The following is a 25,904-nucleotide window of genomic DNA, read 5'->3' as shown; positions in this document are numbered from 1 at the left end:
TATTTCCCTTTCCGGGGTCCTGGTTTTGCTGCGAGGCTTCAGAAGATAGCCATTCGCAATGTAGATACGAGTCCTTCAGTTTGAAGGGAAAGGAAACGAGAACGCACAGAAGGCAAACGTATAATGTGTGTGAAATTTAATACCTTCTAAAATGATCATTTTAAAAATGGAGCAGTTGAGCGCTTCGTGATCAAATATGCCCAATACCAGGCATGCCATAGCTGATAAAAATCCATTTAAATTGCATCGTTGCAGGAAACGAAAGCGGAGGAGGAAACGGCGAACTGGCACAACGCGGGTTGAGTAATAAATGATGAAAAAAGCTTCTGGCTTCGGCAAAGGGAGAAGTAACCTCCCAACCAACAACCACCAAAGGCACTAATAATGTTGGTAATGCATTTTGCCTCGACGAAAAAGTGCCTGGGCGAGAGCCGGCCCCGGAAGGATATCGATTGCATTTCACGCGGATGCTGCTGCTGGTGATGGTGCTGGTGCCTCTCTTTCTCTCGCTGTTGGGCACATCGATCTTGCCCTCTCGCTTTCACATAGTTTCCTCAAAAATCCTGCATGGACCCAACTCGCAACCGATAGCACCCGGGGTGGTTTCGCCGGGCGCGGCGACGGGCGGTGGTGAAATAAATTCTGATTTCCGAGGAATCCGGTAAAATATTAAACCTTCTACAGCACCACGCTTTTCCCCCTCCCCCCATCCCATCCCTCGCCACCAATCTCTGATTTATCCTTCCGGCCCGGGAGTGCCATCATGGGGATGGATTTCTTTTTCCGCGTTCCGATTTTTCCGAGCCCTCGGTTTCCACCGAAGCAGTTGATGATCTTTGCCACTATGGGTGTTTTGGAGGGAGTGGGGAAGAAACGACGGCCAATCGAAGGTGCCAGAGCGTATGCTCTGTATGTGTTTGTGTGTATGTGTGCATGGGAATGAAGAAAAAAAAACATAAAACTACATACTTTCTTACGATAAAGCTTATCTTGTTTCGTTGCATGTGTGCGAGTAAGTTTTCCCGAAGCCAAAAGGTAAAACCAAGAAGCAACCGTATTAATCCCTGTGAAAAAATCCTCCTCCTCTCCACCTTCTCGCCCCTATCCTGTCGCTTTTCCACACTCCACCCCCGTGGCGGGTGATGGAAAAATTGCACACGAATCCCGCTGCAATCAGTCTCGTTTCGTGTATTTTTTTTTTTCATTTTTCCCGGTCTCACTCTCATACTCACACACCGCGAAGTTGCATTCCGTTGGCTCGTTTGAAAATACGTGTATTTTCGAGGATATGCACACGTCGAGGAAGGCCCTTTGCTATCAGAAAAATAGTTTGAGAGAAAAATATCGCCAAACAGAGAGAGCGAGAAACAAGGTGAGCGAGTGAAAATAGAGCAAGTTATCGGCGGGAGGGAAAAGGGGTTTAGCATTTAGAAGCGCCGGTAATGGGAAACTTTTTCGTCCTGCATCAAGGATGCATAAAAATGAACAGCAGCTATAGTAGCTGCGATTTCTTCGCCAAACACAAACAGAGGTAGAGAGAGTGAAGGAGAAAGAAGCCAGAGCTAAAGGTGTGTTGAAAGGCACCGGAGAGAATGTGCTTTTCGAAGAAGATGAAGCGCATGGGGAGCCCACGACGAAAATCGGCGAGGGGAGCACGGGTCAGGGGGGGGATGGAGGAAAGGGGGAACAAGGGTGACATATGCGACATGAAAGCATACACCGAGAATGTAACTGAAACTCCGCGAATCCCAACCGACCTGCGAATGTCGCCGAGGGAAGCTGAAGGTAATACAACACAGAACGGGTGCTTACGTGCGAAAGGTGGGCTTGGGGAAGGGCCTTGAGGGAGCGGGGAAAAGGGGGCAAGAGGCACATATCGCGAGTGTGGCAGGCTTCTAGAGTCCCCAAAGAAGAGCACAAGACAACTAGGTTGCCGGAGACGACGACGACGACGACGACGACGAAGAGAACTGGCTGGTGACGAAGAGTCGCCATCGGCGCACGAGACGTGTGTATTGAAAAGGCGTGGCTAATCGACTCTATTAGTATAAGTGTCAATTCCGAACCAATACATATGATGGAGCGTTTCTCACGATTTTCGTTTCATAAAAACCGATCGCGATTACACGCTTTTCCTGTATTCTTTTCGATTTATTTCCTTTCCCCTTTGGCTCGCGCGCCTGCTTTCCGCGGGGTCGGACATTTCTTGCATCTCGCTTTCTCCCGATCGACCCCGCGACTGCCTTTGATTTTCGTTGCGTTTTTTTTTGGCTTTTGTTTGGCTTTATTCTCAATGGCTGTCTCGCTCACGCCCCTGGGTGGCAGCCGTGAGGTGAGTGAGACGAAACAATAACATCGTACCGGTTCAATTCGAGCAGATAAACAACTCGAATACCGATTGAGTGACCCGGGCGCGAAGAAACCGCGGCGCGCTCCAAGGGCAAACTTCCCGTTTCCCAAAAACAAACAAAAAGAATAACAACGAGGATTCGATACCGCTTTCGGTGAGCGCCGGTGAGTGTTCGGGCACGGGGAAACTCAGTAGCACTCACCGCTGCTGGCCTGCGTTGCACGATCAGTAGCACGCTGCCTGCTTTCAAGGCGACACACTAGCAGTCAACTGCTGGTATTATACCAGAAAACATCGTTTCATTTAAGGGTGTACGATGCGCCGAATCCGCCGACGCCGCTAAACCGTTACGATAAAAACCACGACTACGACGACGACAACGACGACGACGTTCGTGCGTGCGTGCGTGCGGTTCGAATGTGAGTGGTGCGTGCGTAGTTCTTCCGGTTTTTGTTCCTTTTTTTTCTCCTCACTGCATTGCCGCAAGACGATTCGCAAACGATCCGCGGGACGCGATCCATACATCAGTTTTTCGCACATCCTCGCTGACCTCACGTCAAACCTTCTGGCGTCAACTACGACCAGATCGGTGCGTGTCGCGGCATGTCGCTTGCCAGGTGTGCTCCCGCCGTGTGTACATGTGACTGTGCTTCCCCACTGACGACGAAACGATCGATCAATGAATTGATTTCGCACCGATTTGCCATCGTAAATTGCAACAACTCAAATTGTGACCCGATAAAACCATAGTGCTTAGTATAAAACCTCCTTACACAGTGACTTCACGACTTCAAAACATTGTTTGTGAAAATAACTTACCGCTCAAATTGTGCAAAACATACCAAAAACCAACAGCATCCATATGTTTAGGCCATTCTTTTGGATTTCAATAAAATTCTATTATCAGGACTGTTGCTAACAACAAAAAAGAAAAACATTTAAGTAGATCATTTTAAAAATTATACCATCAAATTCATATTTAAGGAATAAAATTCAAATTTTTAATATCAAAGAAACGAAGAAAATATCAACAATTCAAAGTGAGTGATGCAATTTTACAATTCTCAATGCCAAAGAATGTCCATTCGATTCGTGTGATGTTATTGTTTTGTCAAATCGGCGCGTTCGGTTTTTGGCAGTGGATTGCAACAGCATCGTTAAATCATAAAAATTGATCGAAAGAAAGCAATCCGTTGCAATAAATGGCATGCGGGGTCGTGTTTGCAAAAAAAAGAGGAAATTCAAATTCGAATAACATCCACGGTGCAATATAACTCTCTCGCTCGTTAGTCAGCAGCAAACGCGTGCAATCTATCGATGGCAAGTGCAGCAGGCGGCGTCAATATCATAATCGTTGCAGATTTTTAAGGTCCAAAGCAGCGCGCGGTTAAGAACAACCGACATAAAATTCTAATTAGTCCTCAAACGTCCGGCGTTCGACCGACTATTGTTTACTACCCCCATTTCCATTTTCAGCCCGGTCCGAGTTGTTCCGTTCGTGTTCGCCTCTAGTGCAGTGAATGCAGTTTTCAAATATTCAAATGAGAACCAGAATCGTAAAAAGATCGGCGCTTAGGTGCGCCGCTTTGAAGTGTCTGTGTGAACGGAAAAGTTAGATTTGGCGGTGGATGTTTTTGACGGATCGACCGATTTGATTGTGCTTTGCTGGTTTGGTTTGGTGGGTTTGTCGTTCAATCGGTGCATTCGCGGTGTCCTGTGACATGCAGTCTGTCGGCAGAAACAGAGTCGAGTGCTAAGGTACGGAACGACGGAATGGGAAAGAAAATAAACAGTGCTGAATGAAGGCGAAGAAAAGTTGTTTTGGTGGTATGAATAATAGCCGCGAAAAAGAGGCCTCGACGCGGGAATGTGTGGCCGTAAATCGGCGCTAAACGTGTAACGGGAAAAAAAAGCTTCGTCTCAACGCTCGGAGAAGAAGAAGAAAATAGAAAACACTTCATCAGGCGAACGGAGAAAAAAAAAACGGGGCGAAAAGAAAAACAACGGCTTCCCTAAAGAACGCACCAGCAGTGCCCGGTGCGGAGGTCGGTGGAGGAGGAGGAGGTGGAGGAGGAGGAGGTGGAGGAGTAGTAGGAGGAGGTTTCAAGCAGGTGGCCTCCGCCACCCCGACTTCCACTTCCACTGCGGCCCCCTCGCCCGTCGCCCCTCCCGTCGCTGCGCTCCCTGGCCACCGAATGCAGCCGACCATTCCGCAAAGCACGGGAGGCAGTGATATGGACCTCCCTGCAGTGCAGCCTATGGATTGGTTGTTCAAAAAGGAGCGCATCTATCTGCTAGCACAGTTTTGGCAACAGGTAAGCGTCGAATTTCCTCCCCCCCTTTCGCTCGGCCAGCTGACGCACGAGCCCCAACAGCCGCCATGCTTTCGGTCTATCCCCTTTAAGAAGAAGTGCGTCGACGGAGTGCGTACCGGCAAAAGTCCTGGCACGCGGCCTGCTTCGGCAAGGCCCTGTCTGTGTGTATTTGTGTCCGCGTGTGTGTTTGTTTGGATGTGCTGTGAGTGTATGTGTTTTCGTTGACCCTTTCTCGGCCGGAGTCGGAAGTCTGGTGGTTCCGCTTTAATTTGGACTCATTTAAAATTGATAATTCGCACGACGATGACGACGTCGACCACCCGCTTCCTCCTCCGCCACGTTCGCAGACGATGGCGACATCTTCCGCGCCTATGGTCGGCATATTTGCCCTTGAAGTACATTGCTTAGCGCAAGGACCCGAACCAGCGGGGATGAAATAAAAGGCCAGCTTCCGACCACAAGCTCTTCCCCTTTTGGGGAAGGCCACCTCGGGGTTGTTGAGAAATCGGGTGGCCACCCAACCAACAACCCTCTTTCGACGAACCCTGGTGTACAAGTGGGTGGTCGGTGTTATGAACCCTTCCGAACTTTTCACCCCGAATCGAGCTGCGAAACACACGCGAGAGAGAAACGGAAGCCGGGAACGGAAAGGAAGTGTCGTAATTTGACGCAAAGCCCAGATTGTAAAATAGACACACACCGAAGACGATGGTGATGGTTTACTACGACACAATCGGTGGTGATAGTGGAGGCCGATTCTGACAACATCGAAGATGCCGTTGGGTGGTCGGTCTCGACCTCGAGCTTGGGTGTTGGGTTTAAGTGTTTACACTTGGGTTGAAGTGTGTGCTTCCCTTCCGGTATGTCTTCGGGCCGGAAGTAGCGAACGCTTCTTGGGGGATCCTTAAAGAATGGTAGCTTTTGCGAGCTTTTTTCAACTCACGATAAGAAATGCCTACCGCAACGCGAACAACCACAGATTAAGCGATTAAAACAAGAATTTTCGCTAAAAGCTCATTTAAATAGTGAACCTTCGACCTATGTCCAGGTGGTTATATCGTCTGAGTTGAAAACATAATTGAATAAAGCAGTTTCCCAAAATCAATGAACTGTATTTAAGTAAACAAAATTCAAATCTCGATTGCTTATCGTCGTCAACTTTTAAGAGCAACGTTTTGACGAAAGAATCGATCCGTTTCGAGCAACATGCAAACGCCGTCGGGAGTTGGTAAAATATGTCTAAGTAGGCTTGTTCTGGATATGAGTTCCATGAGAGTTACGCGCCTTTTTTTAAACCATTTTCAATGCGAAATGTTTCTTATCTACAACATGTGTTTGCTTACGATGATAGGTTTTTTTTCCCCAAAATTCATTCATCTAGAACCAAACGAAGGGAAACAAAAGGAAACAGTGTAGTAAACGCAAAACGTTGCATACTGCCGGAGCCAAACATCGGCGACCGTACAAGATAACCAAAGTGGCAGCCAAGTGGCAAACGGTGTTGCGTGTGCTTAATTCATGCCTTGGAACGTCCAGCCTGCGATCGAGCTTTCCGGGGGCATTATTAACACGGGGCGAAAAGCTGCCACCGGCATTACGGATGCACTTTTTCGGTGGACCCGTCCCTCGTTCGCCCTCGGAAAAGGGTGCGTGTGTTCGCTGTCTCGCTTCTCGGTTCTCGTGCAAAGATGATAAGCTTCTCCGGTTCGATCATTTGTGCTCTGTTGGTTTTCGTTCGTTGGAAGAAGTTCGATTGCCGATCGGGGAGTTGCCGCGTGTTTTTTGCCGCCCTAATGATGTCCTCTGGCGCATTTTGTTGTAGATATTTGTAGCTATTCGGAGGAATCGTACAGATCACCGGAAATTGTAATTATAGACAATACGGGCCACAAACCGGTCCCGACGACGAGCGGAAGAAAAATTGATGGTTGCCGCAAAGGCCATCAATCGTAGAACTATTTCAACGCTCGTTCTCGTCGTTCGTGTCGAACCAAAGGCGAAAACAGAATCCAAACCCCTCAAAATTAGTAGCCGATAGGGTGACGAGAAAAGTCCACTTTATCTTTTTCCGGTGCGCGGAGGGCGGACCTCGAGGCCAATTGGGAAATGATAAAGATGAAAACAGAACAGGAAAGCAGCCACATTTGGTCCGTGGGCATTCGATGCATCGATGGTTGTGGTGAGAAATCGCCACAATGATGAGCTGGGGAAGAATAATTGAAACTGTTTTCAGCTGGGCCGTCGTCATTAATAAATAATCAAATTCTCGTTAGGCAACGCCTTGCCCTCCGCTCGCCTCAACAAATCAGAACGTGCGACGACTTCGATCTCGAACTTTGGGTCGGTCCGGGCAAAATTGTGATTTGGCAATCATTGAGTCCGGCAGATGATTGACCACTGATCGACTGCAGCCGCCAGGTTCTTCTCCGGCTCGACTTTTCCAATGTGGCAAACATTAGGCCGCAATTATTTGTGCACTTGGCGAGCGAATAATTTCCAAGCATCATTAATTGTGCACATCATTGATACATTTCATGTTCGACCCGTCATTGCACACCCGGACCACATGCACAAATTGTAACATTTGTGTGTCGTTGGAGCGCATTCGAGTGCACCGAAGAGCCCTTAGGCAAACGAACGGAAAAACCGGCGGGAAGAAGCGGGAAAATCCTTTATTTTACAACAACCCGCAGGTTCTGTTGTGATTGCATAATCCCGGCCCCTTTCGGTGCAAGCCCTCAGGAGAAAGAGAGCATAGAAAAGGGACGAAGGGAACAAAAAAACAATTGCACTTGAGTTGCTTTGCCGGAAAAGTGCTAGCCGGTGGAAGAAGGGTGAGTCGGACGAGAAAAAGCGGAACAAGTCAACGAACGAACGAAAACGAAGGAACACACAATAATACAAACAACACCACCGGCAACAGTGTCTTGAGTATTTTTCCCTGCTTTCTTCCCATTTCTCTCAATCCGTGTCTCTTTCTCTCTCTCTTTCTTCCTTCCCGAACTCCTTTTTTCTCTGATTATCCACCGAACCGGTATCGGGGCGAAACCATAAATTGATTAATCTATCGACATTTGTTTCAAAAGGATATGGTTTTGATGCCTCTTTTCCATTCTTAATGGCCCCGAAGGGGGGAAGGGGAAAGGGCAGGCATTATGTAGTGTGTGCAAATAAGCACTCCGATCGTTGCGATCTCGTTTCCGTCCCCATTTGCTTCGTTTTTTCCTGCAAACCTCGGGGTGGCCGTCGATTCGTCGCTTCTCTCCAAGGAAATCTGATAAGATTACTCCGAACGCACGGCGGACGATGATGATGATGATGATGCAGAAAAGAAATGCATACACATAGAGGACCCCAACACCGGGGTCCTCCCACACGCGTACACTGACACTGCCCGTGGTGCAATTGTGCATACGCGCACAAAAGTGCGAAAAGGCGCAAAGACAAAAAATAATCATCATTATCTGCATCCTTTGGCGATCGCTTCGCGGTTTTCGTTCGTGTTTCTCTCTTTCTTCTCGTCCAGCAGGCCGGGTGGGAGAAGCACGCCTCTCCGGTTTGCCAGGATCAACGGAGAGGGGGTGTTGGGGGAAAATGTATTGGTAATCATCATTATTTATTATTGAAATTGATACGATTTTAATAACACGTTACCACCGTTGGGTGCCGGGCGGACGTTTGGGCCAGAAGCCAGTCCGTGTGTTTCTGGTTTTCCGGACCGGGCCACCGATCGATGCCGGTGCACCGGGAGGGGGCGGAGATTCGGATCCGTCCGAACGAAATCACCATCGATTGAAGCGCCTTCGATCACATCAACCTGGAACCGGGCGAAGGTTCCTGTCCCGCTCGTCAATTCCATCACGACACATGATGAACGATCGCGGTGCCCCGCGGGTGAGAGAGAGAGGGGAGGAAGGAAATGAACTCCTCGTGCAGGGTGGGGGGAGAACGATCAAAGATGATGGATATCGCCCGAGGGGCCGCCAAGGACCAGGCTTGGAATAAAATAAATAGACGCTCATTTGTTGCTGCCAATCGCTTCGCTTTGTTCGCTCGGGGAAGCGCATTCCGTCGATCATTTGGCCGGCCGATCGATTAAAGCAAGCAAGGATGAAGAAGAGGCAGAGAGTGTCGGGCGTAAGAAAACGCACACAAAATGGGGATCGGACAACCCTCCGTTCGCTCGTTGCCTGGTCCCGTTCTGGAGTCTTTTCGCGTGTGTCCAACCCCTCTCGCGTGGATTCCGTTGATGTCCGTTCCCGTTTGCGGCTTCTTGGCAGGCCGGTTTCCTGACCTGTCGATATCCTGAGGGGATAATTGGATTACTCACAAAGCGCGGCCAACGACGTCCGCTTGGCCCCGCGATCTCGATTTCTTTTATGGCGGAAAATTTGCGATTTATGACGTGCTGTCGAATTCTCGCTAATTCCACGTCCCCGAATGCATTTCTAAGGGCTTCAGTGTCGTAAAAAGCAGCTGAAATGCAAAACTGCAACGAAACGCGGCCGGTCGCTCGTCTCGTCCCGGCCTCGATTGATATTGCGCTCGTGATGAAACCGTTTGGTCTGCAGCTATGATTAAAAGCAATTAGAACCAATCGACAAGTTAATTAGTTTTCATTTGAATTCCATACCGATCGCGCAGTCTCGTGAGACGTGTCGCTGTGGCGTGCTGTCACTCGTCTTTGGTGTGAAAAATTTTCAACCGATCCGGACGCGAAAATGAACTCTTGCTTACTTCGCAGACGCCTCACACTTCGTTTACGTGACCGGAGTGATGAAGAGGGGGCCTGAGCGGACGCGCGAGAAAAAAAAGGAGCTAGATCTGCCAGTAGTTGCACTTGCACTTGCACTTGTACTTTTGCCCATAAATAATGGCGGACGCAAATGGCGGAGATGAAAGAGAGAGAGAGAAAAAAAACCCCCATCGGTCCGGACGGTTCGATTCGATTCTCCTCCGATGCCGCTAGACACACATTTTAGTTGAAGCTAATTAAGCTCAGCTTTGGAAAGAAGACGGAATGTGAAGGGGTAGGGGAAGGCGGCACGAAGGCTCCTGGGGTCAAGGGGTTCGTCGTCGTGTGCAGCGCGACTCGGTGGCCATCCATTCATAAACAAAGACAAACATATCTACTCGGACAATCATCGATGGCAAGATGGTTGGGCAGATCGAGAAGGATCGCTTGGGTGTAATGAAATTTTTTATGCTATGTTTGTTTACGCACGGGAAAACATTTCATATTTCATGCGTGTTTTATTGTAAACAGAGCACCATCGTGCGAAAACCAGCCGTTCACGAAATTGCGGGAAAAAGTCGGCCAGGGTGGTCCCCCAAACGGATGAACGTGACTTGTTGAGCTTATCTGGAGGGACATGAAATAGGATCACCTTCGTTCTCGCTCGAAGAGCTCAGCCACCCAAGTGTCGAAGGCCCGCTGGCCTGACCAGAAGCGCCGGAAGTTTACTGGAAATCGGTGACGAATTCGATATGGTTACGAACACCAACACCATCCCTTCGAAACACGTGTTGTTTGCGCGTCTTCTAAACGCGATCGCACGCACGCAGGCAACCACCTCGGATGATGGTTGGAGACAAAAGGGGGATCCGGAGGGGCGGGGGTGTGCGTTTACGAGCGTCTGTCTTGAGGACAAATCGACCGGAACGCGTAATGCCGGTGCCGTCTTGGCGTTCGCGATCCCTGACGCGTCGCGTTCTCGATGATCGTCGGCGTCGGTGGAGAGTCGAATGTTGCCCAAACGCAACTGTTTGCCGGCATCGGGCTCAACTCCTGTTATTATTAGAATGTATATTTTCACCTCGTTACTGTCAGAATAAATATTATTGAAATTATGCTCGAGAGTTGCCGCGCACGGGAGAATTCTTTTGAGGCTTGAATATTGTTTGTTTGCAGTAAGATTTACTTTGTGTACTATTTCAGTGAAAATCTGCCTTAATCAAAATTGCATTATTTTCATGAACTTTGCTTGGAAACCTACCAATCCAATTCATTTAGTTACATTGAAATTTAATGATTAGTAAAAAACATTTAAGGAAAGAGTTCAATTTTCCACCTATATGTAGCTACAGTGATGGAGAGTTTAGTGGCTTTTCCTCCTCCTCTTGATCTCTCACCATCTCCCTCACTCTCCCACTGTTCCCCGAAGAACTGCGCGCAAAAGATGCACATCTAATTGCATTCGCTTCTAATCGTTCGTGACAAAAGCGCGGCTCACGTAACGCAAGATCGTTTGAGGCGGCTTACCATTTTCCCCATGCCCCCTTCTACCTCTGGCTAGCACACATATTAATCGACTTTTCACACCACTGAGACTTCTACCAACATAAAACAGTTAGTGTGCGCGTGTGTGTGTGTTTTTGGCTGATTTTTTCCTTCAGAAAAGCATTTGCTTTATTATTTCCCTTTCTTCCTAGGCTGACGCTCTCTGCGCACGCAAAATTATGACCCAACCCAAAAACCCGCGGCACTCTATTCGGTGTAAAGATCGAGGCTCTGCGCCGCGTTCCTCTGTGGTTGGAACATAAAAAACGGCCACGAGAGTGTGCTCAATGATTTATGATGGACCATTTTTTGTTTTGTTTTTGGTTTTTCTTGCCAAGCCACCACCACTCGGCGTAGCATGAAAACCGCACCAATCGAATAAATGACCTACCGTTTCGGGCCACCGTGTGCGCCACACGGTGTATGTACGCCTGTGTGTGTGTGTGTGTGTTTGTGTGACGGAGGACCGTTTTCCGTCCCGCTGCGGAATGGGCCAAAACAATAGATAATGAATTAATTCGGCGTAATCATACAATCAGGAGGATTACGCTCACCAACACACGGAGACGAAGGCTCTTCCTCTGCAGTGACACACTGAAAGCCCCAAAAACGGATGAAAAATGACGCACGAGCAGAGAAAAACACACTCCGAAATGCACACCAACTGAAGCCGGCTTTTTAAATAAATTTAGCAAATTACGGCAAAGACGGTGCAACCACCTCCACACGTTCACCGATCGGGAAGGGGAGGGAGAGAGAGAGGGAGCCCATGCCGACGTCGTCCTCGTCAAAAAACGAGCCAAAAATGCCTGATTAATATCTGGAACAATGACTTTAATTAAGCCGCCCGCTTTCGAGAATTTTTAATTATTGGTTAATAAATTCAGCCACCAGATGGCGACGACCCTAGCGGGGTCGGTGGTGGTGGAAAACCACCCACCCTGCCCTGGGTCTGCGACCGGTCAGACCGTTGCTCGCTACCGGCCGTGGCTTTGTGGGAGACTTTGTGAACATAAAGCAACAAACCGCCCGCCAAAGAACAATGAGACTTGAGAACCGGCGTCGCGAACGATAAACCCGCGGAACGTTTGCAATTGTTCCGAGCCGCGGAGTGAGATGGTGACTGATTTTCGGCTGGTTTTCCTTGAAGTTTTGGAATGGTTTGATCGGATCAATCTGCGAAATACATTTGTTCGTTTGTCGGACGCGATAGATCGAAGCTTCTCGCGCCACCGCAACCGAAATAAACAACGGCCAATCTTTTCGGCGTAATTTCTGCGCCGTCCTTGAACCCTTCCTCAAGATAACACCAAACTTCAGCTCGAGCTAAAAATTCGATTCCAATTCTTGCACCGCCTTGAGATGTCTGCCACCCGTTTGCTGTACCGAAAAAGCAAAACGAATGATAAGTACAAAAACCCCTCCCCCTTGAGTTCGACTTCTTATCAATGAGTTCAACGAGTCGGTTTCCGGACAATGACAGACCCGTAGCAACCGGCTGCACTTTTATCAGTCCAAAATGGTCGACCCGAAGCCCGAGCCGGAGGAAGTGGCCAGATAAAAAGTAGCCCACCGAAGAGGCGAACGAACGAACGAGCGAGCGCGCGCCAACAGCGTTCAAGAAAGGATCAATTTTATCAGAAACAAAATAACGGACTGCCTCGTCGTCGTTTGTCGATAGCAGCAAGCAAACGATCGAGTACCGAAAAATGAACGTTCGAAGGAAAGTGAGGGAAGCGACGGCAGGGGGTTCGGGAAAATAAGATTACGGGCCCATCTCTTTTCCACCTCATTAATGCGATCTTGCGGCGTGAGAACGCTCACTTCCTTCCTGTATGGCGTGCATTTTACTCCGCTTCGTTTTTTTTCTTTCTTCTCCTTCATTAACATAAGCAGCAACGGAACAAATTTACATTTTCAACACTCGCGAGTAGATCACAAACACATGCGGCCGAGAAAGGGGTCTCGTCTCTTCGTCGTCGGTCGGTTCTGCTAAATTGCCTCCGTCGACCCCTCCGCCGAGGAAAAGCCCTCAACCCTTAACAAACAGCTGTCGTTGAAGGTCTAACTGTTCGAAGGTGTGTTTCGTTGGTTTCGTTCATCCCAACCGCCGCTCCATCCTCCATTCGGCCGCTAATGTCCTAACGGTAGTGGGTTCTGGGAAGTTATCCACCAACAACATGCACCCAAGATACTCGTATTAATTACCGCCACCGTGGTGCAAATTAATCAATATATAATAAATGAATTGCCTTGGAACCGCGCGGGGTGTATCGGCTGGACGAGGCTGGATACTCATTATTTTGAAACACGATCTCTTGCCACCGGTGGTGGCGTGCGATCGAGAAGCCGAGAAGAAGCCGGACCAAACCCAGGCGGTAGGAAATAAATAAAAGGCTAGGACAGGGGGGGCAAAAAAACCGTCGATGACGCCGATTTAGGAGTTTAGTTTGTTTGTTTGTTTGTTTGTTTAACGTGACGCTCCCGTTCGTCGAACTGTTTTGTGCTTCGATCATAAAATAACGAACGATGGTCGCTTCTCGATTGCATTGACCACCCACGGCACCGAAAACCAGCCCCTCGTCGTTCAGCACGTTCGAGTTTTTCCTTCCCGAGAGTGAAACAAAAACAGTAGCGAAGAGCTCAGAAAAAGAAACATCAAACGGCAGAGAGGAGGAAAGGAACGTTAATCGGGTGTAAAAATGTGATCGAAAATTGTCACCCAACCGGTCAACACCAACAACAATCGGTTGCGCGCAAAGATTTCGCTTTCTTTCCCGTGCGCGCCGCGTTTCTGTGTTAAATTAAATTTTATTGTCATCCCGCCGAATGTCGGTTGCGAATCGAGGCATCGAGGGATGGGTTTAGTTTATTTTATTTTCCCCACATTTTTCTCGCCCGCTCGTTTTTTTTATGTTATTTGGGAGAACGAAACGAATGAAAATAAAACGTCAATTCCCTCTCGCCCGGCTTGGCCCATAACGTAAGGTCCATATCATTGGTCCACACGGTATAAAACAACAGAAATGTTTAGCCCATTCGGATTTGATCAACTGAACGATTGATCGACCGATTCCGCAAAGGTGAAGGAAGCGCACACAACGTGCGCGCGCGCGCGGGTCAAAGAAAATAAAACCGCCAACAAATATTCAACAAAAGCCCGCCACGGCGAAGAAAAAGACACAAATACAGCCACACAGGAGAGGTCTGAGATGTTACGATCGACGAATTCACCTCGCGACCTCGCAACAGCACAGCTGAACGCGAGGCGGATTTCAAAAAATGAAATAAATAAATTGCCATTACACCTGTTATTAGAAATCATTCCATCTTTGTGGTGGGGGGGAGGGTGTGGTGGCCGCGAGTGAGCATGTCGTCGAGGGCACCCTCTTCACCGTGCGCCCACGCCGAAGATGCCCCCTGCGATCCTCACCCTCCCTCCCTCCCACGGTGCGATCGCGAAGAACAATGCTACCCATTTTTCGATGGCATGGTTTCTTCTCATGTGTCGCTTGCTGCTGCTTGTGCTGGTTATTTTTAGTGCTGCCCTGACGGGAGACGGCAGAGACGGCGGAAACAACGGCGCTGGTCTCCCAACAATTCAACTGTTGAAAATCTCGAAAGATCCGATTCGTCGAAGCCGAACTTCGCCGAGGCCCGATAGATGGAAGTCGGGGGTTGTTGTTGGAAAAAAGGGTCGTAAATTAATGTTCGAACGAATGTCACCCGAAACAGCACGTCACGCGTACAAGTGTGTCAAAGGAGGAAGGATTGTGATGGGGGAGGCGTGCGGATGGAACGATCATTAGCTTTAATTGAAACTTCCGCAACGGAATCAAATCCGGGTTTTCTCCATTTCCCATCGATGAAACTCGATCATATCCCAGCGTCGATCGGAAAGAACATCATCACGCGATCATGCATGTATGCTCCATCAACCACCAAATATGTGTCTCCCTTGAAGTTTCTGTCACGTCATTGATCGACTGTCATTTATCTTCACTCAGTGTTTGTTTTACTGTTTTTTTTTTACTCCTTGTTCTGCTACGATTTGACGATCGGAAGCGAACGGAAGTGCTCAATTGTAAGGGTTTCCGTTTTGGTGCACGCTCGTAAATATCATCGTTGGCTTATTCATGGTCCAATTTTAATGTCGTTTTAGATAAGAACTTACTAAATTGCCCTTTGGTTCACAGTTCACATTCTCCCGAAGTACAGCATTCATTCATTTGCATATGAGATTCTTGCTCAATGAGAAAAATGTGTGTGTATATTTCTCGTGTGCCCACCGTATGGTTTACACACAACTATAAACGTTCCCTTCGTATATCATCGCATTCTACAGTTGCGCCTCGGGGAGGTTTCGATCGGGATTAAATGAAAAGAAAGGAAGAAAGAAAAAAACAACGGGACGGATGTGAAAGAGTGCGTGCATGACTGCTCAAGAGAATCCCAGGATCGGTGCGTTTCCCGAACGGAATCTCATGTTTTTGTCACCATCGTTTTCTTTGCAGCTCCGATTCTTTAGCCCTTCTTGCTCTTGCGCCCTGTAACGGTCGTTGGAACGATAGTCGTCGGATCTTAATCTATAATCCATACAGAACATGCCTGCGCGTGGGTTTGGTGCCTTTGGGTTTTCAGTTCGATTGCGAGATGAAACCACATGGTGGGACAAGCTCCCCCCCTCGGTGTCTCTCCAGACCAGGACGGAGGACTTATTATTGCATTGCTTCTGGTCACGAGACGCGCACCGGCGAAGGAAGTGGAGAGATTGTGTCATTCTCATTGTCGCCGTCGTCGCCGCATTTGGCAGCATTCCACGGAGACACGCACGGTGCTAACACACGCATCGATCGTGTCCGACTCGTGGGGAAAAAAAATCTGTGATGAAAATAATACAATGCCAAATCCTACAATTTGTTCCGAGTGCCTTGAAGTCTTGAGGCGCGAGAGAAGAAACGAAAAAAAGACGCAAAATACGCAAGACAAATAATCGATTGCGATTGCCCCACCCGCATCGATGTCGGCGTCAGAGTGTCATCGGGAGCCAGAGTTAACACAGCCACGCAAATGCTGTGTGTGGCCAGCGGGAGGAGGAGGAGGTCGATGGTCCGCTTTCCGTGTCCAAGAAAGATTTTCGGCAACGACGGTCAGATTTGGCCAACGAGGGAAGCACAGTATGCTCAATACATTTGCACGAATGGATTCTGTTGGAGGAACGAAAAACCTGAATGGAATGGAGAGAGTGAGAGAAAAAGGAACCACTTCGACAACAGAATCCCGAAATGTCGATGTCTTCTTGCCCGGAAACACGCGGAATGGAAACGCAACATAACGCGCGACAGACAACATGTGGCGTTTATTATTATTGTTGATGTTGCGATGCTTTATGCACACACACGCACACCATAATTCCCTCGCATCCTCCCGGGCGCCTCATGCTGGGCACTCTCGTCCCGCCACACTTCCCTTCGCGAAACCGCAAAACCGATGATGCGCAATTGCTCTTCCTTTTCCTTTCTTCCTGCGCAAGATTGCCGCAACATCGACGGTCGGTGTATTTCCCGCCCACCCCCTCGTCTCACACCACCATCCCATCAATAATCCTTTATACCAACCCACAGCAGCATTCCCGGTACGCACCCGAACTCTATCAAACTGCTCGCGATCACATAAATCACGAATCTGAATTGACTCTAATGATAACACAGCGCTTGATTGGCTTTGACTGTTTGTTTGCTGAATTGTTGCGTTCTACTGTTGTTGTTGTTGTGTGCGCTACTGGCTGGGCGTGCACACACACACACACATTCAGATTTGGCCAGATGGCCAGACCACCGGGAGAAAATGTAAATCCAACTCTGCTCAATCGAGCTGATAAAAGCGTGATATATCGTAACCTCTATCAAACGGCAACAATCATCCGTTCGTTCGATGGCTGTGCAGAGAGCGAGTGTTGGGGCACACAACAGCAGCAACAAGAACGTGAACAAAAAAATCAACCCATCGAAATCAACCCGGGACAGATAATCGGAGATTCCCAAGCTCGCCGGCGGAAGGGAGAATTCAATTGGAGAAAATCATCTCCAATCGGTGGCGATGATGGAGCCAGACAGCTACCGGATGTGGGATGTGACACGGGTCGGTACGGGTAAAATGGCAATTTTCTAATCAGCCCGAACCTTTTCGGTAGGGCCGGATTGGATTGAAGGCTGGAGCTTGGATTGAGTACAAAACCCACCCAGGCCCGACGAAGCTGGTGGGGGGAACGAACAAATTGAAACAGTATTGATGGTTTGATGATCTCCCCATTGTACAAAAAGGGAAAAGGGACTGTTCAAGGGAGCTGGGGAATGGGAAGGTTACTCATCCACGCGCGCCGTGGCCCCGGAATGGCTTTTGTATCACCACCTCCGATATGAATGCAATATTTTTATTAATAATATAAAGATTTATTAAGCTCATAAATAAGAGCGGATAAAGATCTTCCTCGGCTTGGCGGGGAAACAGATTCCTTGAAGGGTCGGGCAAAGCCCGCTAGTATAGTCCACCATGAAGATGTGTGCCCGACCGGTTCATTAGAGTGTGTGTGTGTGTGTGTGTGTGTGTGCGGCCATTAGCCGGATGGCAGACCTCACCCTCCGAAGGGGTGAGGCGGAAAGTTTTTCCAGAGTCTCATATTCTCCCCCATTCCAGCAGCAAAATCGAACAGCAACTAGTAATGATGGGTTTATTACTTAGACTTGGAAGGCTCTGGTCTGGTGTGGCCAGCTCCCGGCGTAGACACAACATAGTAGAGCTCGGTGCCGAGATATGGGCAAACAGTGAGGATCAAATTATCGTCCTAATGAGATAAATAAACGATGATAAATCAAAGATTATGGCGGTTCCTTAACGTGGTTCGTCGTTTCGCCGCCTTGACGCTTTTATGTCTCCCGGCATAGCGGCTTAACTGCGTCGCACATATCCTTGTTGGTTAACGATGGTGCGTCCTAGTTTGCAAGGAAGCAAGACAAAGAAATTTTCCCGATCCCCTGATGCACCTGATGCCACATTTTTAATTACACAAACACACAAACGTTGGGCAAAAAAACGTGATTTTGCGTGAAAAGTAAAATGCGAATGCACACGCACTCCATAACTCCTATCAGGCGAATGGAAAATCCCGTCGTTGTGGCCGTCTAGAAAATCGGCCGCAGGGATGTTACGGAATGAAATAAAAGAGGGGAAAAACTCGTGCCCGCCTTACACACAGCTACACACGCGCCCGGGACTCTGCGGTAACCCACTTCTTCACACATGCCAAGTGCATATGGTCAAGGATTGCTTCGACCAGGCATGGGGTCGTACGTTTGTGTGAGTAAATGGGAAAGTTTGTAAAAGGGATGTAATGGCCTTTGACACACTTTTGAACCCCGCCAAAGTGCGCTGATTGTTGGCGTGCGGGTTCTCCACGCTTCGGAAAATCGAACCACACCACGATGAATGTGGGAGTTATGGGGAAATGTGTGTGTGAGTTGTATGATATGTGGCGGCTGATTGAGGCTTGTCCTGAATCAACAAGCATGTGGACTAACATGTGTTTAAAACATTAGAAGATGGGATTCTCAATTTGAAATGATTAATTTACTTAGTTGTAATTTTCATGTAAATGATTTTAAAATAATATTACAAGTACTTCTATGTGTTACAATATGTTGAAACTGCCTAGCAATAAAATCGGAAAGAATCAATAGACTCGCTTCGTTACGCACGCCATCGCGATCGAGTAGGCGACTGTGTTTGGATGTTTTAATATCAGTTTTCCGCTTTATCTTTCACTTGGCATCGTTTGATTAACATGAAAGCGTCACTACCAACCCCCTCCCACACTGGGTTCAACCCCCCGCCATGTACCCGTTCTAACTATCCGTTTGCAGATAATTATTTATAAATAACTCATTGAACACGCTTTCCACGTGGCATTATTTTATCCTCACCCTCTATTTTGCATTCGATTACAAACATTGAGTGTCTGTAAATATAAACAAAAACGGAAAAAGAAGGAATCCATTCGTCGATAACCGAACCCCGTCGATGGTGGCCCCTTCGTTTTTCGCTCGATTCCGTTTCGATTCCTGGTGGGAGGGGGGAAATCCCGAACCGGGCGAGGGGGTGGTGAACTATAAAACACGCAAACCCCCTTCTCGCGTGCCGTAGCGCCATTTTACATCCGTCAAAATCCGGGGGCACATTGCACATTGAGAAAACTATGCAAGTACCGTGCAATGTGCAATGATAAAATCAGCGTTTCAGGTCGAGAGGAGAAAACAGGAAGAAGGAACAATATTTATACGAAGCACCAGAATGAACGAAACATTCATTTGTGTGTGGCCCCGTAATGCCAGTACCAAAAGGTGGAGGTGGAAAACTTGAAAACACACACTCGCTCTCGCGCATACACGTGTGAACCGACGCATAAATGGAAAATATATTGATTACGATCTGTCACGGAAAAGTGGCGTTTCGTCGGCAAGCTTCTCTACTGTGCGAAACATACACACACACGCACGCACACACAATGCTTAAATGGGTCTGGTCGGCTTACTACTGCACCTCGCAGAAGGATATTGAAATTCAATAATTAATTTTCCCTGCTGCAAGGAAAAAGACTCCCCCGGTGCAAGTGCAAGGACCACAGGACGCGTGATTTTCGCACCCGATTACGTCAACGATACGCATGTTAACGCACACATCAAGCCGGCGTTTGTGTGCCAAGTGCAATCAAACGGACAGAACCTTCTTCGGTGCATTCTTCGCCCTTCCGGCGAACGAATGACGACGAATTCGCGTCCCAACCCACCCAACATCGCGCCCACGATAAGGCCCAAGAGTGGCGGTCTTTAATCGAGGAAAACAGATTGAAAATTGATGTAATTATAGTTCGGATTCGAATCGTTGCACTCTTGGTGCATCAAACAACCGCGCGCGATGGGGGCACCTATTAAAAACGGAACCAAACCGAACGGAAGGAATAGGGACAAAGCGGGGTTGGCTCAAGTGCACGAGGGGTAACGCCTGGCATGCGATTGTGAGATTTCATAATTGCGATAAACGCGTTTTCCGCCCGCTTTCTTCTAATTTCGCGTTCCTTTCGTTCGTTTCGCGCTCGCGCTCGCAACCCGAGAAAAAGACACTATTGCATGTTGAAGTTCCGACAAGCCCGCCGACGAAAACTTATTCCAATCAATGGGTAAATAAATAATGATTAATTATAAATAGTCTCCACCGCTCGACCGGTTCCTCTTACGGCTTTCCTGGCCCCATCCCGCAGGGGCCCATTGCTATTGAAGCGAGCCGCTGCTTCGGTCGGAACAGTTTGACCTGCTTTTAGCCCTCCCCTCCCACTCGCGCCCTTTGACACCCTCCGTGACCGGAAGCGACCATTCGGAGGAGCATTCAATCCGCTATCCTTTCAGACAGTTCCGTTGCTCAATGTCAGGTGCTTCAGGCTGCTCGGTGCAACAACTGCTTCCGAGGCATGCCGACTCGAGCCTTCCTTCTTGAGCAAGGATTATCGAAATCGAATCCAATCGATTCCGTACCACCCGGTCCGGTGGGGGGAATGGGTGGATGGGCGGGCGGGGAGCGCCGATGATGCGCCTTCGGCCACGCTGCAGACAGGCGTCATTCATTCGCTTTTTAATGAGTCTTGCATTTTAAATGCGCTTGCAAGATACGGGGCCGGGTACGTTTTGTGATTAGTTCCATCTCGTCGTTCCTTAGAAAGGATCAAATTTCAACATCTTTTTTTTCAAAGAAACTAATCATCAACGTGGTTTTTACCACTATCGAGAAGAAAAGGGGTTGGTAAATAAGTTTCACGCTGTCAGAAGCGACATGATTGACTGCATGTTCAATTCAAGTAGAACAGGACAGTTAAAAATATCTCTAGATCATCTTAAAATATATTTCGTACCCTGTTTCTTGACTCAGATATTACCAAATTATTTTTAAAATGTATTCTTTTATTGTAATAACTTGTTAAAAATGGTTGTACCCTGCGGCGCATTTTCCTTTTTCCCGTAAATTCCCCCTTAGCCAGTGTATTAATCTAAATCGCACTTTGACTCCATATTGATTTAATTCGAGTAGAAAATCCCTTTTCCGGTTTTGATCCATTCCATCCTCGTGACAGTTGCATTGTACGTTTTTTCATTCCATTTCCACGTTCATCCCAGCCGCTCGTTTAGCCACAACGGGGAAAAGTAAATAGGAAAAACCGGTTTTCCGTTGGAACTATTTTCACCATGGCGCGTCTTCGATAATTTTTCATTCCCATGCGTCCCCCATGGACTGCTTGGATTCGCGTCGAATCCTTCATTCGTTTGTTGTACAGTTTTTTACTCTTGTTCTTTCCAATAATCATCAGAGAGTGCCGCACTCATACCAACGTGGAACGGGGTAATTTTTCATTTGAATATCGTTATTCGCGACAGTAGTACAGTCGATATTCGATATAACTTCAATGTAGATTTGAATGTGTGTGTGTCTTTGTGGTTGTGTGTGTGAGTATTTTTTTCATAAATTAACGATAGCACAAGGACCTGAGCGTCTAGGGATAACATAAAATAACAGGGCGGAGAAAACTAGTTTCAATTCCCAGAGGGCAAGCCGGGAAAAAAGACGGCAAGCGAGTTAAGGGTAATCAAATGCAACAAACACGATGGGTTTGATGGTATGATATTGCGACGGTCTGACGATGATGGTAGTGATGATAACGAACCCATCTTTCGAATCGATTCGCGGCCAAAGCATTCGACCCCTAACCGAACTCGGAATATGAAACCGACGTGCTGTGGGGATGTGGATTAATAAAACACCATCATCTGTCGCCGGCCGTGGCCGTTTCCCAAGCGCAGATGAATTGGATTTGCAAAGCAACGCGGTGAGAGTTCGTAGAGTCGCGCCCCGAACACCAAAGACTCGGTCGAAGGGCACAAAAAAAACGCGATCCAAAAACGAAAACGACAAGCCACCGAGAAGACGCTGACGGCGGGAGATAAAACGTGTGGAAAAAATAAATAAAACGATGTGAGGCTGCCGATAATTTATCATCTTTCACATTAGATCCCCATCGATGGATGGCATATTGTGGTGTGTTATGTTGTTTCATACCACTTTCCACCGAAAGAAAGCCCCCAACATATGGGTTAACGCCGTTGCGCGCAGACATTGAAAACCATTTCCATCCGAACACATGCTGCCGAACGCCGAATGGACGTGATGCCAAGTGTGCGTCAAGTTCTGAAACAGAACTCGTCCTTTTTATTTAGCGTTTGTCATTCACCACCCCACCAACAGTCCCCCTCTCCCTTCTATAGCTTCTCCTCCTTCATTCATTATATTCACAGTTTTTCTGCGGCTTTTAGCAATAATCGTCGAGTCTGGCTTCGAAAGAACAATTTCGTTCGATTCCTTCGGTCCCCGGTTTCCTCGGTACATGATCATAATTTATTGCCACTTTACGTCTCCCCCCTGGCCCTCCCCCTCCCCAACGGGCCTTTTGCAGGAGGTCGGACTATTAGCACCAGCGCGACCATCGCCGTTTGATAGTCGTATTATTTTCTAATAATCGTTTCTCTATCGAAAAACCCGGCCGGCGGGAAAAGAGCAAGTGAGAGTTGGCACCGGCTTATATTTCCCCCAACACCATCGCAGGGGGGAGGGAGATTGGGAATGGTGGTGAATTCTATGGACCTGGCCCTGTCCTCTCCCTCCCATTGTCTGACGACCATTACACGGCAACGACCCTTTCTCGGTTTTTGTTCTTTCGGCACTCAAAATCCGGCCTCTGAAAATCGGGAAAACGTATTGATGATCATGTTTACGTCGTAAACCGCGTCCTCCCATCCCACGGCCCCCGAGGGGGCTTGAGGGGTGTATTTTTTTCCTCTGAACAATGGGGTACGCCATCGCTGCGCTCTTTTTGCTTCACGCGTGTCCATGCACTAACGAGTGCCGAATGGGGAGGGAGGAGCGGGGACTGCCGGTATTAATTGATTTGTTAAGGCAATATCCCTTTTCCCAGCAGCAGCACTTTTGTGTTGCCTTGGATATTTGTGCTTCGCCCGTTCGTGAAATCCTTCACAATGCACACCAAAAAGAACCATTTCGAACGTATTTCAATACTCGGCCTCCGTGTTTTGTTGTTCGACTGAAAAGTGATATATCAATCATCATTTCTGGGACACTCGAGCCCGTGTTGATGTGCCCGTGTACGTGTGTGTGTGTGTATTTCTAAAACACACCAAAGGCCAAAGAGGTTCGTTGAAATACAATAAAGTTTGCCGTTGGTTTCGCGCGTCGGGTCCATGAACTATTTCTGGGAATTAATCATCTCCAATACGCCGCCGAACAAATTTTGTCGCGACCGTGCTGCGCCTCTGACTCATTCCAACGAATATCGAACCCAAACAGACCCCAATTGACACACACACATGGACGACGAGAACACCGCACACACGACCCCCCCCGGTTGAGGTGTTAATGTTATTATTTTGTATTAAAATCTAATAATATTTAAAGCCACCGCCGAAAATCGGGTGACAAGCTGTTATTGCTATTCTTACCAACCTACGGCGACGCCGAAACGGGCCCAACGGAGGACGACACGGCTTTAAACGACCAGATCCTTGGCCGCCTGTTGAGCGAACCGAATGCCGATGCAAAACCGAAAATCCGGCTTTAAATGTGTTTCGCTACTTAAACGCCTTACCTTCCGTGTTGGTCAGGACTCCATTACACACACACACACTCGATGGGAGGGAAAGCGGGACCGGGGGTTTTAAGGGGTGTAAGTAAAAGGAAAAGTTTTACAATACCCTTACCACCTGCTCTCGCTCGCAAAATGAGCTTCCTCCGGGCTCACATACGCCTCGCGTTTCGTTACGTGCCACACACATATGCGTATATGCCGTCCCTTAGGAGGCCATGGAAGAAGCCAGTGGATTTCGGGGGGGGTTGGTAGAAATTAAAGTACGTTTCTCAGCGGTTTCGGTACCGGCAAGATACTAACGGGAAAGTTTTCCCCACCCACCGCCACCCGCGGGCGGAAACGGGGCAGCGGAAAATCTCACTTTCGTTCTAATGAAATAATAGTTGATGTCAACGGGTGGAAGAAAGATGACAACCACGTTATAGGGAGGATGTCATCGTCATTGTTGCACCAGGCTAGGGGGATATGGGAAAGTTGGGAGGGAATTAATGATGAGTGGGGGTGGTGGTTGGAAAAACTGTTTCTGCATAAGCATCATCGCTTTTGCGTCGCTGGGAGACGCGTTTTCACGGGGGGGATGGTGGTGTGGCGCGCCCGAGGAACATCTGTCTTTGTGCTAAAAAACCTCACAAAGCACACACCACGTCGCCGAACGTTGAAAGGTGCATCATGCCCGCGGTCTGGCCTTGTGTTTGTGAGCCGATTTTATCCGGCACAAAAGTGTGCAGAGTGAGATGGATTCGGTGGTTGAAATGTGGACTCAAACTTTAAACATTAGCTTCAGCTAGCGAGCGATGGAACACAATTCTTGCTTCTGTGTGTCGTAATGTGTGTGTGTGTGCCCGTTGACAGTGACACAGTTGTTGGGCTCCGAGTTTTGCGTGCGTGTACATCGTCGGCACCACGTGCTCCTGCGCTGAACGATACTGATGCAGAAATATTTACCGTTCATCATACTCGTGTTGGTGGTGAATTTAAAAACCATTTCATAAGCTACGGTACCGGTTCTATCCTTTGGCAGGAGGTTGGGAACACACCCCACACGCACTCACACGCGTATTTAGAAAACCGGGAACAACCTACAGCAGCAGCCTATCGCCATATTGTAAACAAACCGAGAGCACAAATGTGCACAAGTACCGAAAACAACGCAACTGGCCCAAGTTGGAGGAAGGCAGGCGGACGGAAGTCAGCAGGAAGATCCACACAATTAACATTAAATTTTACGATGAAAGTATTTTAGTCCACCGAACTCCTGGTCCCGTCCTTGGGCCGCAGGAACGGTGAACGAAGGGCTGGGAAAGCATAATGCCTCACACGCAATTTCGCGGAGTTCGGTGACGGCAACTAATGATTAGGCGCCGAACGTCGAGCGATCGAGTTAGGGATCCATTAAGGATAAACTCTTTCCTCGACGTTTGCATCGGGACGATCGATCGATAAATTCGGATCAGATGTGGAAGAGGAGAGGGCAAGATAGAACCTGGACAGGTGTAGTGACGTCCTCCGAGAGCGGCCGTTTTCTTCAGCCGATCTCCGCTTGATGGGGGAATTAATTAACGGATACAATTTTTATTTATATAAATTATCGAATCGATCGGATCCGGCTTGTGTGGAATGTTTTCTCTTCCTCTCTTCCTTGGTCCGCTGCCTTTCTCCGCCGCTTGTGTGAGTGAGTGTGACGAAGGGACAGGTGATTGATATCGATCAGACGCATGTAAAAGGTCAACCACACGCGCCAGTGACCGCAGAAGGGGGGAACCCATCCGTTGCGTGTCAGCGATCATTAGACCACCGACCGGTTCCCCTTCAATCATGCGTCTTCTTATGCTTCAGCGTGTACACGACTATGTGCGTGCGTGGCTCGTTTGATCCTCAACCGTTGCGCGATCCGCTTGGCGCGCAAAATATAGAAACCCGGAAAAAAGCAGACACCACACCACGGATTCGATGCGATCGATCGTAACGACAATTTTCAAATGTGCCGGCGAGCGTGTGTTGGTGTGTGCCAGAGTCAACTGAGTTGTCGCGCCATCATCTGCTTTCAATTTAAAAATTTATTGCTCAATTTCGGTCACCGAAAAGTTCTGTCCCAAGCCCGAGCAGAGAAGTGGGACAGTTTTTGGCCGCCGTTTTTTTTTAAGGCATCGCTCGCTTCTTCACTTGCCACTTGTAAATTAGCTGTCGAACGGTAAAGATGCG

At 48.3% G+C, this 25,904-nt stretch overlaps 1 protein-coding gene across 1 annotated transcript in view; it reads left to right on the top strand.

Moving 5' to 3' along the window:
- Window positions 1–2,638: 2,638 nt before the first annotated feature.
- The window catches only part of LOC131261493 (homeobox protein cut), a 157,606-nt gene continuing 134,340 nt past the window's right edge, over window positions 2,639–25,904 (top strand). The window contains exons 1-2 of the mRNA XM_058263541.1: window positions 2,639–2,769; window positions 3,827–4,665. Of these exons, the coding sequence (XP_058119524.1) occupies window positions 4,546–4,665 (120 nt within the window). The 5' untranslated portion in view covers window positions 2,639–2,769; window positions 3,827–4,545. The remainder of the gene's footprint in view (window positions 2,770–3,826; window positions 4,666–25,904) is intronic.

The sequence above is a fragment of the Anopheles coustani genome, chromosome 3, assembly GCF_943734705.1.
Source record: "Anopheles coustani chromosome 3, idAnoCousDA_361_x.2, whole genome shotgun sequence".
NCBI lineage: Eukaryota > Metazoa > Arthropoda > Insecta > Diptera > Culicidae > Anopheles > Anopheles coustani.
Note: the sequence above shows the minus strand (reverse complement) of the source record. Positions and strands in the feature narration are given on the sequence as shown.